This window comes from Lampris incognitus, chromosome 20, assembly GCF_029633865.1.
Source record: "Lampris incognitus isolate fLamInc1 chromosome 20, fLamInc1.hap2, whole genome shotgun sequence".
In the NCBI taxonomy this organism is placed as follows: domain Eukaryota; kingdom Metazoa; phylum Chordata; class Actinopteri; order Lampriformes; family Lampridae; genus Lampris; species Lampris incognitus.
This window is the reverse complement of record NC_079230.1, coordinates 34,531,987-34,549,900: the sequence shown is the minus strand read 5'-3', so window position 1 is coordinate 34,549,900 and position 17,914 is coordinate 34,531,987. Positions and strand designations below refer to the sequence as shown.

General features: G+C 37.4%; 1 protein-coding gene across 1 annotated transcript in view; it reads right to left on the bottom strand.

Moving 5' to 3' along the window:
• The window catches only part of ache (acetylcholinesterase), a 202,445-nt gene that overhangs the window by 96,189 nt on the left and 88,342 nt on the right, over window positions 1–17,914 (bottom strand). The window contains exon 2 of the mRNA XM_056300496.1: window positions 269–727. Within this exon, the coding sequence (XP_056156471.1) occupies window positions 269–698 (430 nt within the window). The 5' untranslated portion in view covers window positions 699–727. The remainder of the gene's footprint in view (window positions 1–268; window positions 728–17,914) is intronic.

Genomic DNA, 17,914 nt, shown 5'->3' with positions numbered 1-17,914 from the left:
GATAATTAAGGGCTTTAATATGAATGGTTGAGTAGTTACAAGCAGACCTGCCTATGTGCAGGGTAGGTGGTCCTTAAGAACTGGACTGGGAAACACTTACCCAACCCATTCAACTGTACAAATCAGCCAAATCAGAACCCTAATGGAAATATACTGTGATACATTGATGACATCATACTTACATGGCTAGTTACAAGACATCTAAAAAAAATATTTACTTGGTCACCAACTTGTATTTGCATGTATTTATAAAGCTTTAATCACCTACCTCCACCATAAATCCAAACCATGACAGTGAGATTGTGTGGCATTGGAGAGGAGGGAACCCAGATGTTTAGGTACAGACAGTCTTCACTCATCTCCCTGTTGGGGTTCCACATCTCACTGCCCTGAAAGCCTGGAAAGGTGGTGTCCACTGCCTGGTAGCAGGCATTGGGGTATGCATTAGCCTCATAGATCCCAGTCCATGTGCTCTTGGGCTCGGCGGGACGAAAACGGCGCTTTCCAACAGGGGGCTCAGCAAAGGGGATTCCCAGGAAGGCTGTGATGTAACTCCGGTCTGGGACTGGTAGGCGGATGCCACGGATATGACCAGTACGTGTCTGAACAATGAGGTCTCCATCGCTCTGGCTCATTGAGGGGGAGAACATGAGGGTAAGGAGGAGAAGGGGCAGGACGAGAAGGGTAGAGGTCTGCATGCTGGTAGAAGTGTAGCTTTGTTTGGTTGCTGTTGTTGTGATAGAGAGACCATGAGAGACAGAAGAGAGGGAAAAAAGGGGAGGGGGAAGAGACAAAGATACAGTACAGTTAGACTACAGCAGCATGACAAAACATGACACGGGAAAGAATAACTGCAGTAAGATGAATCAAGTGAAGGTGAATTGCAGAAAAGGGGCATTTGGGGGAAGCTTGTTAAGGAAGAAAATACAACTACATTTAGAAAGTCAGGAAAAAGGAAAAGACAGGGTAAGAGGGGAAGAGTTACTGAGGAGCTTGTAGCATATCATTTAAAGATTACTGTGCTGTTGAACTGTTGTCAAAGAAAGTTGAATCAGTTGACCTGGACACAACGTTTACTGAGAGATATGTTTCATCACTCTGACTGACATCCCCAGTCTCAAACCACACAGACACATAACGACCAAAACAATGACCAGGTTCAGCTTTAAGTTTCCAATTTTCAGTCTTTTTAAAACACCATGTCTCCGTTGCTTTCAAACCCCAAAATATGCTGCACCAGAAGTTGGTCCACCCCAAGGATCGGGTCCCCCAGCACAAACAGAGCAAAATAGTGTACCCTGTTACGTACCAGGAGGATAGCTGTGACTTGTACATCAGGGAAACTAAACAGACGCTGGCTAAGAGGATGGCACAACACAGGAGAGCTAACATGTCAGACCAGGACTTCACAGTCTACACCATCTACAGGCCAGGGCTCCACAATCTACACCATGTACAGACCAGGACTCCACAGTCTACACCATCTACAGACCAGGACTCCACAGTCTACACCATCTACAGACCAGGACTCCACAGTCTAGACCATCTACAGGCCAGGACTCCACAGTCTACACCATCTACAGGCCAGGACTCCACAGTCTACACCATGTACAGACCAGGACTCCACAGTCTACACCATCTACAGGCCAGTGACCACTATTTCAAGGACGAGGATGTGCACATCCTTGATAGGGAGGAACGCTGGTTTGAATGCGGAGTCAAAGAGGCCATCTTTGTGAAGAGGGAACAACCATCCCTAAACCGGGGGGAGGTCTAAGACTACATCTGTCACGATGTTATAATGCTGTGATTGCAACTATCCCCCAATCATCTGTGAACAGTACACATGGTCATTGTAACTCTAGTTAATGGTCACACCCATATTTGCATATGAAACTAGCCATTGGTTTCGGTCGTTATGCCACTGTATTGTTTATAAGGGTGGGGGCACCTGCAGTCACTGTATTGTTTATAAGGGTGGGGGCACCTGCAGTCACTGTATTGTTTATAAGGGTGGGGACACCTGCAGTCACTGTATTGTTTATAAGGGTGGGGGCACCTGCAGTCACTGTATTGTTTATAAGGGTGGGGACACCTGCAGTCACTGTATTGTTTATAAGGGTGGGGGCACCTGCAGTCACTGTATTGTTTATAAGGGTGGGGACACCTGCAGTCACTGTATTGTTTACAAGGGGGGGGGCACCTGCAGTCACTGTATTGTCTATAAGGGTGGGGACACCTGCAGTCACTGTATTGTTTATAAGGGTGGGGACACCTGCAGTCACTGTATTGTTTATAAGGGTGGGACACCTGCAGTCACTGTATTGTTTATAAGGGTGGGGGTACCTGCAGTCACTGTATTGTTTATAAGGGTGGGGACACCTGCAGTCACTGTGTTGTTTATAAGGGTGGGGGTACCTGCAGTCACTGTATTGTTTATAAGGGTGGGGACACCTGCAGTCACTGTGTTGTTTATAAGGGTGGGGGTACCTGCAGTCACTGTATTGTTTATAAGGGTGGGACACCTGCAGTCACTGTGTTGTTTATAAGGGTGGGGGTACCTGCAGTCAGTTTAAGTCAAGTCAAGTCAATGTTATATGTATAGCCCAATATCACAAATTACAAATGTGCCTCAAGTGGCTTTACAGCAACACAACATCCTGTCTAGTCCTTAGACCCTCACATGGGATAAGCAACAACTCCCTAAAAAGCCTCTAACAGGAAGAAACAACAGGAAGAAACCTCAGGGAGAGCAACAGAGGAGGATCTCTCTCCCAAGATGGACAACGTGCAATTGATGTTGTGTTTACACAATTTACACATTTCATCATTGAAAGAGGATAACACAATTATAATGGAAATATAAAATGTATGAAGAATATGATGCACAGGATGCAGGTTTAGACTGAAGAGGTCACTTAGTTGAATGATGAAACCTATATGTCAATAAACGTTGTATGCACGGTAACTGATCCAACCTTGTTTATGTTTTTACCTGGATTATTGAGCATGCATCAAGACGTTAAACTGGTGGATATTTTGGGAAGTAGTGGCATTCACTTTCTTCAGATGATGAAAAAACTGTTATACTGTCTCAGAAAATGCAAATTTGTTGTCCCATTGCTGTCTGCCTTAAGTACCCAGAGTTCACTAGCAAGGCTTGGTTATTGAGCAAATTTCAAGGCCAACACCCCCACATGTGGAGGCACGGTCTGCTCCACTGAAGTATTTCATGTTCCATTGTCCTGAAACAGCCATAGCAGTCTAAAAGTAGCAAAGGCTTTATTTACAGGGGTGTTTTCCTCTGAAAGGTGCCAAGAACTGGAAGCAGTGGCTCAAGCCTATTTGAAACTGTAAGTATGGAAAGGACACCCTGGCAGATGTATTTAAACGTACTCATAACCAACAATTTACTTTGTCATACAGCTGTATTTAATTTGACATTTGAACAGTTCTTTATAAAACAATTGAAAAGGTTTGATAGCTGGAAATGACCTTCCTAAAAGACACACTGATTGAAAAGAATACAAATAAGAATGACTTTTCAAACCTAAAAATTTCACATATGTAAGCAGTTACAATGGGGGGGGGGGAGTTCAAACCCCAGTTTGAGTAAGATGTTGTGAACCTAATTTCTCTGAGCTCTATCAATAATCACACGTCAGTGGAGATGAAGGTCTGTATCTGTTTGTCCATGGCATAATGAAAACTGGTAAATCCTCTCTAAATTTCACCAGGAAGATGTTTTGACATAAATGTCTCTGATCACACAGGCAAGTAAATGTATACGGTTGCCTTTTCCAAAGGGTCTCGTGGCGCTAACTTGAGGAAGAGGTTGCACTGCATGAAGCCAGGTGATTTTGTCTATTGAGTGGAGAGGAAAACAAGTTATAATGCACTTGTAAGTTTGATGCATAACACAAACTACATTATAAAACAGATTCACCAAGGACTGACAATGAAGTGTAAAGAAATTACCTTTCAATGTCAATTTGTCTGGAATACACTGTATAACTAACTTCGCCAGTTTGCTTGCAGTGTAACATTTTGCAAGTAACATTTCCATGTGCAATTTACCTTAGCCATTTTTCATGAAAAGCAATAATATAGCAAGGTAAGGTTGTCATCAAGGTGGCGCCACGGACGGTAGCCTTGGTTCTGCGCTCTCTTGTACTTTTTCTGTTTTTGTTTGTTTGTTTAGTTTCCGGCGCCCCCTCACTGATCACATACAGCAGCGAAGAACTCTTAAACCTCCCTCCAGCTGCCCACTGCACAAACTGAACTGACTTGTTTACCGACTTGAACTGATCGTTTAGCTAAAGTTTTTAACTGATCGTTTAACTAAAAATTTTAACTGAACGTTTTAACAAAAGTCTTTAACTGAACGTTTAAACCAAAGACTTGAGATGAACATTTTAACTAAAGTTTTTACCTGAACGTTTTAATTAAAGTCTTGAGCTGAACGTTTTAACTGAAGTCTTTAACTGAACATTTTAACAAAAGTCTTGAGCTGAACGTTTTAACTAAAGTCTTGAGCTGAACGTTTTAATTAAAGTCTTTAACTGAACGTTTTAACTAAAGTCTTGAGCTGAACGTTTTAACTAAAGTATTTAACTGAACGTTTTAACTAAAGTCTTTAACTGAAAGTTTATACCAAAGACTTGAGCTGAACGTTTTAACCAAAGTATTTAACTGAACGTTTTAACAAAAGTCTTTAACTGAAAGTTATACCAAAGACTTGAGCTGAACGTCTTAACTAAAGTATTTAACTGAACGTTTTAATTAAAGTCTTGAGCTGAACGTTTTAACTAAAGTCTTTAACTGAACGTTTTAACTAAAGTCTTGAGCTGATCGTTTAACTAAAGTCTTTAACTGAAAGTTTATACCAAAGACTTGAGCTGAACGTTTTAACTAAAGTCTTGAGCTGAACGTTTGAACTAAAGTTTTTAACTGAACGTTTTAATTAAAGTCTTGAGCTGAAAATTTTAACTAAAGTCTTTAACTGAACATTTTAACAAAAGTCTTGAGCTGAACGTTTTAACTAGTCTTGAGCTGAACGTTTTAACTAAAGTCTTTAACTGAACGTTTTAACTAAAGTCTTTAACTGATCGTTTAACTAAAGTATTTAACTGAATGTTTTAACTAAAGTCTTTAACTGATCGTTTAACTAAAGTCTTTAACTGAACGTTTTAACTAAAGTCTTGAGATGAAAGTTTTAACTAAAGTCTTTAACTGATCGTTTAACTAAAGTATTTAACTGAACGTTTTAACTTAAGTCTTTAACTGATCGTTTAACTAAAGTCTTTAACTGATCGTTTAACTAAAGTCTTTAACTGAACGTTTTAACTAAAGTCTTGAGATGAAAGTTTTAACTAAAGTCTTTAACTGATCGTTTAACTAAAGTATTTAACTGAACGTTTTAACTTAAGTCTTTAACTGATCGTTTAACTAAAGTCTTTAACTGAACGTTTTAACTAAAGTATTTAACTGTTCGTTTAACTAAAGTCTTTAACTGAATGTTTTAACTAAAGTCTTGAGCTGAGCATTTTAACTAAATTATTTAACTGAACATTTTAACTAAAGTATTGAGCTGAACTTATTTAACTAAAGTCTTTAACTGAACGTTTTAACTAAAGTCTTTAACTGATCGCTTAACTTAAGTCTTTAGCTGAATGTTTTAACTAGTCTTTAACTGATCGTTTAACTAAAATCTTTAACTGAACATTTTAACTAAAGTCTTTAACTGAACGTTTTAACTAACGTCTTGAGCTGAACGTTTTAACTCAAGTCTTTAACTGATCGTTTAACTAGAGTCTTTAACTGAACGTTTTAACTAAAGTATTTAACTGATCGTTTAACTAAAGTCTTTAACTGAATGTTTTAACTAAAGTCTTGAGCTGAGCATTTTAACTAAATTCTTTAACTGAACGTTTTAACAAAAGTCTTGAGCTGAACGTTTTAACTAAAGTCTTGAGCTGAAGGTTTTAACAAAAGTTTTTAACTAAACGTTTGAACTTAAGTCATTAAATTAACGTTTTAACTAAAGTCTTTAACTGAACGTTTTAACAAAAGTCTTGAGCTGAACGTTTTAACTAAAGTCTTGAGCTGAAGGTTTTAACAAAAGTTTTTAACTAAACGTTTGAACTAAAGTCATTAAATTAACGTTTTAACTAAAGTCTCCAACTGAACGTTTTTAACAAAAGTCTTTAACTGAACGTTTTAACAGAAGTATTTAACTGAACGTTTTAACTAAAGTCTTGAGCTGAACATTTTAACTAAAGTATTGAGCTGAACGTTTTAACTAAAGTCTTTAACTGAATGTTTTAACTAACGTCTTTTGTCCCAGGGACAAAAACACTCTGGATCCTTGCTACACAATATTAAAGGACGCCTATCGCTCTTATCGTTATCAGCTGCTTCTCTGGGATCGGGTTGCGGTGGCAGCAAGCCAAGTAGGGCATTCCAGACATTCCTCTCCCCAGCAACGCCCTCCAGCTTCTCTTGGGGGATCACAAGTTGTTCCCAGGCCAGATTGGACATGTAGTCCCTCCAGCATGTTCTGGGTCTACCCCGGGGTCTCCTCCCAGTTAGACATGCCCAGAAAACCTCCAAAGGAAGGCGCCCAGGAGGCATCCTAATCAGATGCCCGAACCACATCAAATGGCTCCTTTCAACGTGAAGGAGCAGTTCAACTTTGAGCTCCCTCTGGGTGTCCGAGCTCCTCACCCTATCTATAAGACTGAGCCCAGAAACCCTACAGAGGAAACTAATTTCAGCCACTTGTATCCGCAATCTCACCCTTTTGGTCACTACCCAAAGCTCATGACCATAGATGAGGGTTGGAACGAAGACTGACTGGTAAATTGAGAGCTTTGCCTTCCAGCTCAGCCCCCTCTTCACCACAACCATCCAGTACAACATCCGCATTACTGCTGACGCTGCACCAATCCGCCTGTCAATCTCCCGCTCCATCCTACCCTCACTCGTGAACAAGACACTGAGATACTCCTTCACTTGAGGCGATAACTCATCCCCAACCCGGAAGGAGCAATCCACCATTTCCCGGTAGAGAACCATGGCCTCAGACTTGGAGGTGCTGACTCTCATCCCGGGCATTTCACACTCAGCTGCAAACTGCCCCAGTGCGCGCCAGAGGTTGCATTTTAATAATAATAATAATAATAATAATAATAATAATGTATTTGTGGGTGCCTTTCAAAACACTCAATGACACCTTACAGAACAGTTAAAAAAATAAAAAAACAGCAAAACAGCACTGTATCAGACAGCGTAAAATCAAAACAAAGCAGGGTAGACAATAAAAAGTTAACAACCTGATAAGTATAAAATCAACATCTGCACAAAACTCAGTGAAGCGTGGATCAGACTGAATATGCCAGTTTGAAAAGGCATGTTTTGAGATGGGAATTGAAGGTTGAATGAGAGTCAATGTTGCGGATTTCTTGTGGGAGAGAGTTCCATAGGCGGGGGGCAGAATGACTGAAGGCTCTAGTGCCCATGGTAGTGAAGCGGACAGATGGTGTAGTGAGTTGGAGAGCAGAAGAGGATCTGAGCATGTGGGAGGGCGTGCGGATATGAAGGAGTTCAGAAAGACAGGAAGGAGCTAAGTTATTAAGGGCCTTAAAGGTGAGGAGCAGGATCTTGAAATCAATATGGTATAAAACAGGGAGCCAATGGAGTTGCCTAAGAACAGGAGTGATATGATCTATGGAATGAGTTCTGGTAATGATACGGGCAGCTGAATTCTGGACCAATTTAAGCTTATGAAGACACTTGAGGGGAAGACCAAAGAGGATAGAATTACTGTAGTCAATATGGGATGTAACCAGGATGTGAGTGAGTATGGCTGTGCTTTTAGGTGTAAATGACGGCCGAAGACGATTAATATTGTGTAGGTGGAAGTATGCAGACTGAGTAACATTGTTGATGTTGCCTTCAAAAGATGTCTGTGAATGTTCTAATTCATCCAGGTCATGGTTATCCAAAGGAGTTGAATCAAGTGCAACTGGACTTGGTATATATCCGTGAAGACGTTTCGCCGCTCATCCAAGAGGCTTCCTCAGTTCGTGCCTTTCTGACTTGACCAAGCTAGTCTGATTGGCTGGTGATGAGACTCAGAATTTATCCTTTAGGAGTCGTTGTCAGAGCTATTGATATGCGTGGCTCTTTGTGATCCGATGTTTACCAACGTCCGTCGCTAACAGAGCCATAGATATGAGTGGCTCTTTTGTGTACCAATGTTTGGCCGCGCCCGTCGTTATCGGAGCTATTGATATGCATGGCTCTCCTGTGCGCCGATGTCCAGCCGCGCCCATCGCCATCGGAGCTATTAATTTGCATTTGTTTAGCAGCGATGGTCGTTGGGGGTGTTAGTTTCGACTTCATTATTCAGTGGTCATGAGAGTCGTTGGAGCCGTTAGTGACCGACTGTGGTTCTTGGAGGCTAGGCTTCTTGAGTCTCCTGGGTAGAGATGAAAGGACGACATTGTAAGTGGGAGATAGGTGGTGTCGCAGACCTCCTCCTCTGTTGAGGGATGGTTTTTCCAGTTTCGCATAGATGGCTTCCTTCACTCCTCTTTCTAACCATCTATCTTCTCTGTCCAAAATGTGTACGTTGCTGTCCTCGAAGGAGTGTGTCTTCTCCTTTAGGTGTAGATAGACTGCTGAGTCTTGTCCTGAGGAGTTTGGCCTTCTGTGTTGGGCCATCCGTTTGTGTAGTGGTTGTTTGGTTTCTCCTATGTATAGGTCAGTGCAATCCTCATTGCATTGTACGGCATACACCAGATTGCTTTTCCGGGTGTGTGGTACACGGTCTTTGGGATGAACCAGTCTTTGTCGGAGTGTGTTGCTGGGTTTGAAGTATGGATGCAGTGTTTGTTGAAAATTCTCCTGAGTTGCTCGGAGACTCCAGAAACATACAGGATGACTGTGCTATTCCTTCCGTTCCTTTTCTCCTCGTCGCTCACCTGGTTGGTCTTTTTTGAACTTGTTGCAGTTTTCACAAAGTTCCATTTCAAAAGATAATGTGCTGTCCAGGATGACACCCAGACTCATAATCTGAGGCGATGGGGGAACTATAGAATTGTCAATAGTAAGAAAAAGAAAAAATCAGTTTTGGCCAAAGGATATTTAGTGGCAACTAAAAGGACCTCAGTTTTATCACTATTAAGTTTGAGGAAGTGGTATGAAAACCAGGATTTAATTTCTAGTAAGCAGTCAGAAAGGGATGTGGGCAGAAGAGTGGAGGTAGGTTTGGTGGATAGAAAAAGCCGGGTGTCATCCGTGTAGCAGTGAAATTGAATGCCAAATTTCCTGAAAATGGGGCCAAGAGGTAGTAGGTAAATAATAAACAGGAGGGGTCCCAATACAGAGCCCTGGGGAACACCAGTAGTAACAGGAAAGGAGTGAGATCACAAATTTTTAAGTTGGACAAACTGAGTGCGGCCAGAGAGATATGCTCTAAACCAGTCAAGGGGGGTGCGAGTTATTCCAATTGAAGCTAATCTTTCTAGGAGGATGTTGTGTGAAATGGTATCAAAGGCTGCACTCAGACCAAGGAGGAAAAGTATGGTTAAGAGCCCAGAGTCAGCTGCCATCAAAAGATCATTAGTGATTTTCACCAATGCTGTCTCCGTACTGTGCATAGAGCGAAAACCAGACTGGAATTGTTCAAACAGATTGTTGTTAGTCAAGTTAGCGTGTACCTGAGATGGGACTGTTCTTTCAAGTGTTTTAGAAAGAAATGATAAATTTGAGATTGGCCGAAAATTATTCAAATTTTTGGGGTCTGCACCAGGTTTCTTGAGTATTGGCGTTATTGCAGCTATTTTGAGAGGTGAGGGAACAAGACCAGAGGTAAGGAAGGAATATATGATATCAGTTATTAAAGAGGATATAGAAGGTAGACAGGCTTTTACTAACTGAGTAGGAAGGGGGGTCTAAATGACAGGTAGATGATTTGGATTTGCAAATAAGACCAGATATTTCTGCAACAGTTGGTCAATTGCTGATGAATATTTTCAATTTTGGCATTAAAAAAGGTCATGAAAGCATTACATTGAGCAACTGAATACAGGTGAGGTGCGAGAGTGTCTGGTGTCCGTAAAATATTGTCTAGCACGGAAAACAGGGTTCTACTGTTCCCATCTCGTGCTCTAATCAAATTTGCATAATAAGACAATTTAGCTGTGGACAGAGCCTCCTTATAATGAAGTATGTGGTCATTATACATGTCTTTATGAACAACGAGGCCAATTTTCGTGTATAGGCGTTCCAGGCGACGGCCTTTAGCTTTCAGCTAGCGTAGTGCAGGTGTAAACCAAGGGGCAGAGTGGGTAAAGGGAACAGAACGGGTTTTTAAAGGAGCGAGATTGTTTAAAATACTATAAAGGCCATCGTTGTAATGAGAGACCAGTTTGTCTGGGGTGGATAACTTGTCTTTGGTGGGGAGGTTATCAATGTCACTAGTGAGACTAGATAAATCATATTCTTGATATGACGGAACGAGATGGAGCGTGACAAATTTGTTTTTGATACTGTTAAATTAACATCGCAAGACATTAACTTGTGGTTGGAAATAGACAAATCAGATGCATTGCAGATAAGAGGAGTTACACCAGAGCAGCAGATCAAGTACGTGTCCTTTAGAGTACGTAGGAAAATCAATATATTGCTGTAATCTAAAACTGTCCAGGCATGATGTAAAATCCCTTGTGCCAGTATTGTGGACATTGTCTATGTGTATATTAAAATCACCCATCAATATTACATTGGGGGATAAAGAACATAAAAAGGTTAGAAAAACAGAGTTAATTTAATAAATTGTTATTGGGCTTCGGTGGTAGATAAACAGTGGCTAGTATGGTAGGATTTGGCCCATTGATTTGTAGGCCAATGGACTCAAATGAAACACGCACAGGCACAGTTATGGAAGACACTTTCCACTTTTCACTGTAAAGTATCGCGACCCCCCCCCCCCGCCGGTGTCACGGGATTTGCAGGGGGACAGAAACCCAGGAGGAATAGTTTGATTAAACTGTGAGAAGTCATTTGGTTGTTGCCACGTCTCAGTCAAGCATAGGAAATCAAACTTACGATCATTCAGTAGGTCATGAAGTAGGAGTCCCTTGTGGGTTAGTGAGCGAATGTTAAATAACCCGATGGAGAGGTTGTTTTCCCGGTTTTGATGCAGGCCGACCTGGCTAGGTTAGCTAGTGCGCTGTGGTCAACAGTCCGTCGGGGTCTTCTTGAGGGACGAGGAAAGGAAGACCAGAAGGAACGGGTTGGTTTTGTGTCATAGAAGCTGAAGCCCCGGCGGGATACACGGTGAATGTATTTCCGACGAAAATGACGAACTATATCTTGGTGAAGTTGCAGTGCTGGTGATGACTCAGAGAGGTGGGGTCGTAGTCGAACAAGTTCTGCTGCCGTGTATTGAAGTAGCGGTGTTACTGGATGGAGTAATCCAGCTGAACATCATCCAAATGAACAGCCCACTGATCCACATGATAGCTGGTGTTGTACCAAACGTAGGCTCCGAAGTAGAACGACAGTCGCTGGGGGAGGCGAGGAGACCAGTAGCCAGGTATAAAGCCATTGTTAGCCGAAAACACACGGGATTAAACACATAAAAACAAATGAAAACAAACAAACGTTTCTGAAATTGTAAGCAGAATGGGCTACTGTTCGTTTGGCCAAAGGAACAGTAGAGTCAACGACACAGCAAAAACTAGCAGAGATCCAGCGGGCAGCGGCGGCGGCTAGTTTCACCAGCGAAATGATGGTTTTGATGAAGCCAACAAAACCGCATCATCTGCGAAGAGCAGAGATGCGGTTTTGATGTTCCCAAAACACTCCTCAGCTTAGCTGCGTCGAGACATCCTGTCCACGAATATCATAAACACAATCGGGGACAAGGACGACCTTGGTGGAGTCCGAAACCCACCGGAAATGTGTTTGATTTTATGCTGAGAATGCGGACCCATCTCTCATTTTGGTTATACAAGGACCGGATGGCTTGTAGCAACGGCCCTGGCACCCCATACTCCCGCAGTACCCCCCACAGAGTACTCCAGGGTACATGATCGTAAGCCTTCTCAAGTCCAGAAAAGACACGTAGACTGGCTGGTCAAACTCCCATGCCTCCCTCGGCACTTCCGCAAAGATAAAGAGTTGGCCTGTTGTTCCACGGGCAGGATGGAATCCACATTATTCCTCCTGGATCCAAGGTTCAACAATCGGTCGGAGCCTCCTTTCCAGCACCCTAGAGTAGACTTTCCCAGGGAGGCTAAGCAATGTGATGCCCCGATAATTGGAGCACATCCTCTGGTCCCCATACATATCGAAATAAGCTACAAAATACTAATGTCAGAAAATGCAATCAATTAAAGTACTTATATTTTGTATTTCAAATGACCAAGAAAAAAAATAGCGTCTGGAGTATTAGAATTTCTCCAGAGATCACTTCTGTTGAGGAAGGGTACCTAAAATCAGTTTGTGTTCTGAACAAAGATGAAAATGATAACTAATTGTGTGAAAGGTTTTCCCAAAAACTGCAGGCCCACATTCCTTTAGCCAACACTTTTCAAGGATATTATGTGAGCACTATAGGGTTCAGCAGGGAGACTGTTCAGCTGGGTTTTCAATTAGGCATTCAATGCAGTCCTTTTCACTGACGCAAACACACTGCAAAAGGGAAGTTGAACGCAGCCAATCAGCATCCACATCATGCACAGCACTGACATCATATCATCATGTGTGATCTGATGGCTAACCAGCTTCGTATCATTCCCATCATCACTGTGACAGAGATGAACATGCCATAGTTAGAAAAAAAGACCCCCACCTTTGATTTCAAGTCTGATCTCTGCTGAGAAGTATTTTTTGAGTATTCTTCAAACATAAACAAATGACAGAAAAACACAACAGAAGCTGACTGGGATTCAGAGTCTTGATCAAAGACACCAGCAGGGTGGATGCTTGACATCACAATAAAATTCACTGATGCAAGTTATTTTTGTATCTTCCAAAAGACGTAAGACAGCTGTTATAGTTACTGCAATGGGTATTGAAACACAGAGCAGATTAGTTATAGGTGAGTGTTTACATTTTGTGATGTATGGTTGTCATGGCATCAGGATTAGAGGCTCTCTAAGGGATAGGAGCAGCTGTGTGTGTGTGTGTGTGTGTGTGTGTGTGTGTGTGTGTGTGTGTGTGTGTGTGTGTGCGCGCGCGCGTGAGAGAGAGAGACAGAGACACAGAGAGAGAGAGACAGAGACAGAGAGAGAGAGAGAGAGAGAGAGAGAGAGAGAGAGAGAGAGAGAGAGAGAGAGAGAGAGAGAGAGAGAGAGAGAGAGAGAGAGAGAGAGAGAGAGAGAGAGCAGATACTATTTCGGGGCACCCTCACTCACCATTGGAAGGAAAATCTATTTTGGTGATGTCACCTCTCACTCACAAAATACCATCATCTGCAAACAACACCCCCTTACACAATCAAACATGGAAGGGAATATCTGGAGGTCTCTTTAAAATGTACATTTAATTGCACTGCCTTCTTCAACATCTACTGTTTGTAAAAATGCTAAATCCGAAGATTGGTCAGTGATGCTGTTCTCCATCTCCATTCTTATTCTTATTCTCATTAATCCATCTCTATTTTTATTAATCCATCTTTATTCTTATTCTTATTAATCCATCTCGATTCTTATTAATCCATCTCTATTCTTATTAGGATTATTCTTATTAACCCATCTCTATTCTTATTAATCCACCTCTATTCTTATTCTTATTAATCCATCTCTATAGTTATTATTATTATTATTATTAATCCATCTCTATTCGTATTAGTATACTTATTAATCCATCTCTATTCTTATTAACCCATCTCTGTTCTTATTCTTATTCTTATTAATCCATCTCTGTTCTTATTCTTATTAATCCATCTCTGTTCTTATTCTTATTCTAATTAATCCATCTCTATTCTTATTAATCCATCTCTATTCTTATTATTAATCCATCTCTATTCTTATTCGTAATAATCCATCTCTATTCTTATTAATCCATCTCCATTCTTATTCTTATCAATCCATCTCTATTCTTATTCTTATTAATCCATCTTTATTCTTATTCTTATTAATCCATCTCTATTCTTATTAATCCATCTCTATTCTTATTCTTATTAATCCATCTCTGTTCTTATTCTTAATACATCTATATTCTTATTAATTCATCTATATTCTTATTCTTATTAATCCATCTCTGTTCTTATTCTTATTCTTATTAATCCATCTCTATTCTTATTAATCCATCTCTGTTCTTCTTATTAATACATCAATATTCTTATTAATTCATCTATATCCTTATTCTTATTAATTCATCTCTATTCGTATTTTTATTCTTATTCTTATTAATCTATCTCTATTCTTATTAATTCATCTCTGTTCTTATTCTTATTAATCCATCTCTGTTCTTATTCTTATTCTTAATACATCTATATTCTTAATAATTCATCTATATCCTTATTCTTATTAATCCATCTCTGTTCTTATTCTTATTCTTATTAATCCATCTCTATTCTTATTAATACATCAATATTCTTATTAATTCATCTATATCCTTGTTCTTATTAATCCATCTATATTCGTATTAATCGTTCTCTATACTTATTAATTCATTTATATTCTTATTCTTATTCATCCATCTATGCATTCTCATTAATCCATCTATATTGTTATTCTTATTATGTATATCATAATGAAGTATATCTTAACAATGTATATCATGTGTGTATATCATAACAAAGTATATCAAAATGTATGCATATCATAATGAAGTATATAATAATGTGTTTATATCATAATGACGTATATCATAATGTGTGTATATTTTAATAGAGTATATCATAATGTATGCATATTATAATGAAGTATATCATAATGTGTTTATATCATAATGAAGTATATCATAATGAGGTATTTCATAAAGTGTTTCTATCATAATGAAGTATGTCATAATAATGTGTATCATAATGTGGGTTATATCATAATGAAGTATATGTTAATGAGGTATATCATAATGAAGTCTTTTATAATGTGTTTATATCATAATGATGTATATCATAATGTGTGTAAATCATAATGAAGTAAATCGTAATGATGTGTATCTTAATCCATGTAAATCATAATGAAGTATATCATAATTATGCATATCATAATGTGTTTATATCATAATGAAGTGTATCTTAATGTTTGTGTATCATACTGAAGTATATCATAATGTGTGTACATCATAATGTGTTTATATCATAATGAAGTATATCATAATGGGTGTATATCATAATGTGTTTATAAAATAATGAAGTATATCATAATGATGCATATCATAATGTTTGTATATCATAATGAAGTATATCTTAATGAAGTATATCATAATGTATGCATAACATAATGAAGTGTATCAAAATGTGTTTATATCATAATGATGTATATCATAATGTGTTTATCATGATGATGTATATAATGTGTGTATATAATAATGAAGTATATCATAATGTGTATATCATGATGATGTATATCATGTGTGTATATCATAATGTGTGTATATCATAAGGAAGTATATCATAATGATCCATATCATGTGTGTATATCATAATGAAGTATATCATGTGTTTATATTATAATGATGCATATCATAATGTGTTTATATCGTAACGATGTATATCATAATGTGTGTATATCATAATGTGTTTAAATCATAACGATGTATATCATAATGTGTTTATATCATAATGATGCACATCATAATGTGTATATCATGGTGATGTATATCATGTGTGTATATAATAATGAAGTATATAATAATGTGTATATCATGATGATGTATATCATGTGTGTATATCATATTGAAGTATATCATAATGATGCATATCATAATGTGTTTATATCATAATGATGCATATCATCATTTGTGTATATCATAATGAAGTATATCATGTGTTTATATTATAATGATGCATATCATAATGTGTTTATATCATAACGATGTATATCATAATGTGTTTATATCATAATGATGCACATCATAATGTGTATATCATGATGATGTATATCATGTGTGTATATCATGATGATGTATATCATGTGTGTATATAATAATGAAGCATATCATAATGTGTATATCTTGATGATGTATATCATGTGTGTATATCATAATGAAGTATATCATAATGATGCATATCATAATGTTTGTAGATCATAATGAAGTATATCATAATGTGTTTATATCATAATGATGTAAATCATAATGAAGTATATCATAAAGTCATTTATCATAATAATGTACATCATAATGAAGTGTTTCATAATGTGTGTCTATCATAATGTGTGTATATCATAATGATGTATGAATATCATAATGTTTATATCATAATGAATATATCGTAATAATGTACATCATAATGTGCATATATCATAATGAAGTATATCATAATGTGTGTATATCATAATGTGCATATATCATAATGAAGTATATCATAATGTATGTATATCATAACGTGTTTATATTATAATGAAGTATATCACAATGTGTGTATATCATAATGTGTTTATAACATAATGAAGTATATCATAATGATGCATATCCTCATGTTTGTACATCATAATGAAGTTTATGATAATGTGTGTATATCATAATGTGTTTATATCATAATGAAGTATATCATAATGATGTAAGTCATAATGAAGTGTATCATAATGAAATTTATCATAATAATGTACATCATAATGAAGTGTTTTTTATAATGTGTGTATATCATAATGTGTGTATATCATAATGATGTACGTATATCAAAATGTGTTTATATCATAATATATCGTAATAATGTATATCATAATGTGCATATATCATAATAAAGAAGTACATTATAATGACATTTATCATGACGATGTATATCAAAATGTGTGTATATCATAATGATGTATATAATATTGGGTACATCATAATGAAGAGTTTCATAATGATGTATATCATAATGTGTGTATAACTTAATGAAGTATATCATAATGTGTGTATATCTTAATGAAGTATATCATAATGTTTATATTATAATGATGCATATCATGTGTTTATATCAAAGATGTATATCATGTGTGTTTATCTTAATGAAGTATATCATAATGTGTTTATAACTTAGTGATGTATATCATAATGTGTGTATATCTTAATGAAGTATATCATAATGTATGCATATTATAATGAAGTATATCATGTGTTTATATCATAATGTATGTATATCATAATGATGTATATCATAATGTTTTTATATCATAATGATGTATATAATAATGTGTGTATATGATAATGATGTATATCATATTGTGTACATAATAAAGTATATCATAATGAAATATACCATAATGTGTATATCATAATGTGTGTATATCATAATGATGTATATAATAATGTGTGCCTATCACAATGTGTGTATATCATAATGAAGTGTATCATCGTGATGTATATCATAATGTGTGTATATCAGAATGATGTATATCATAATGCGTACATCACAATGTATACAATAATGTGTGTATATGATGATATATATCATATTGTGTACATCATAATAAAGTATATCATAATGAAATATATTATAATAAAGTATATCATAATGAAATATATCATTAATTGTGTATATCATAATGTGTGTATATATCAGTGAAGTGTATCATAATGATGCATATCATAATGTGTGTGTGTCATAATAATGTATATCATAAAGAAGTGTATCATAATGATGTATATCATAATGTGTGTATAGCATAATAATGTATATCATCATGTGTTCATATCATAATGTGTATATCATACTTATGTATATCATAATGTTTTTATATCATAA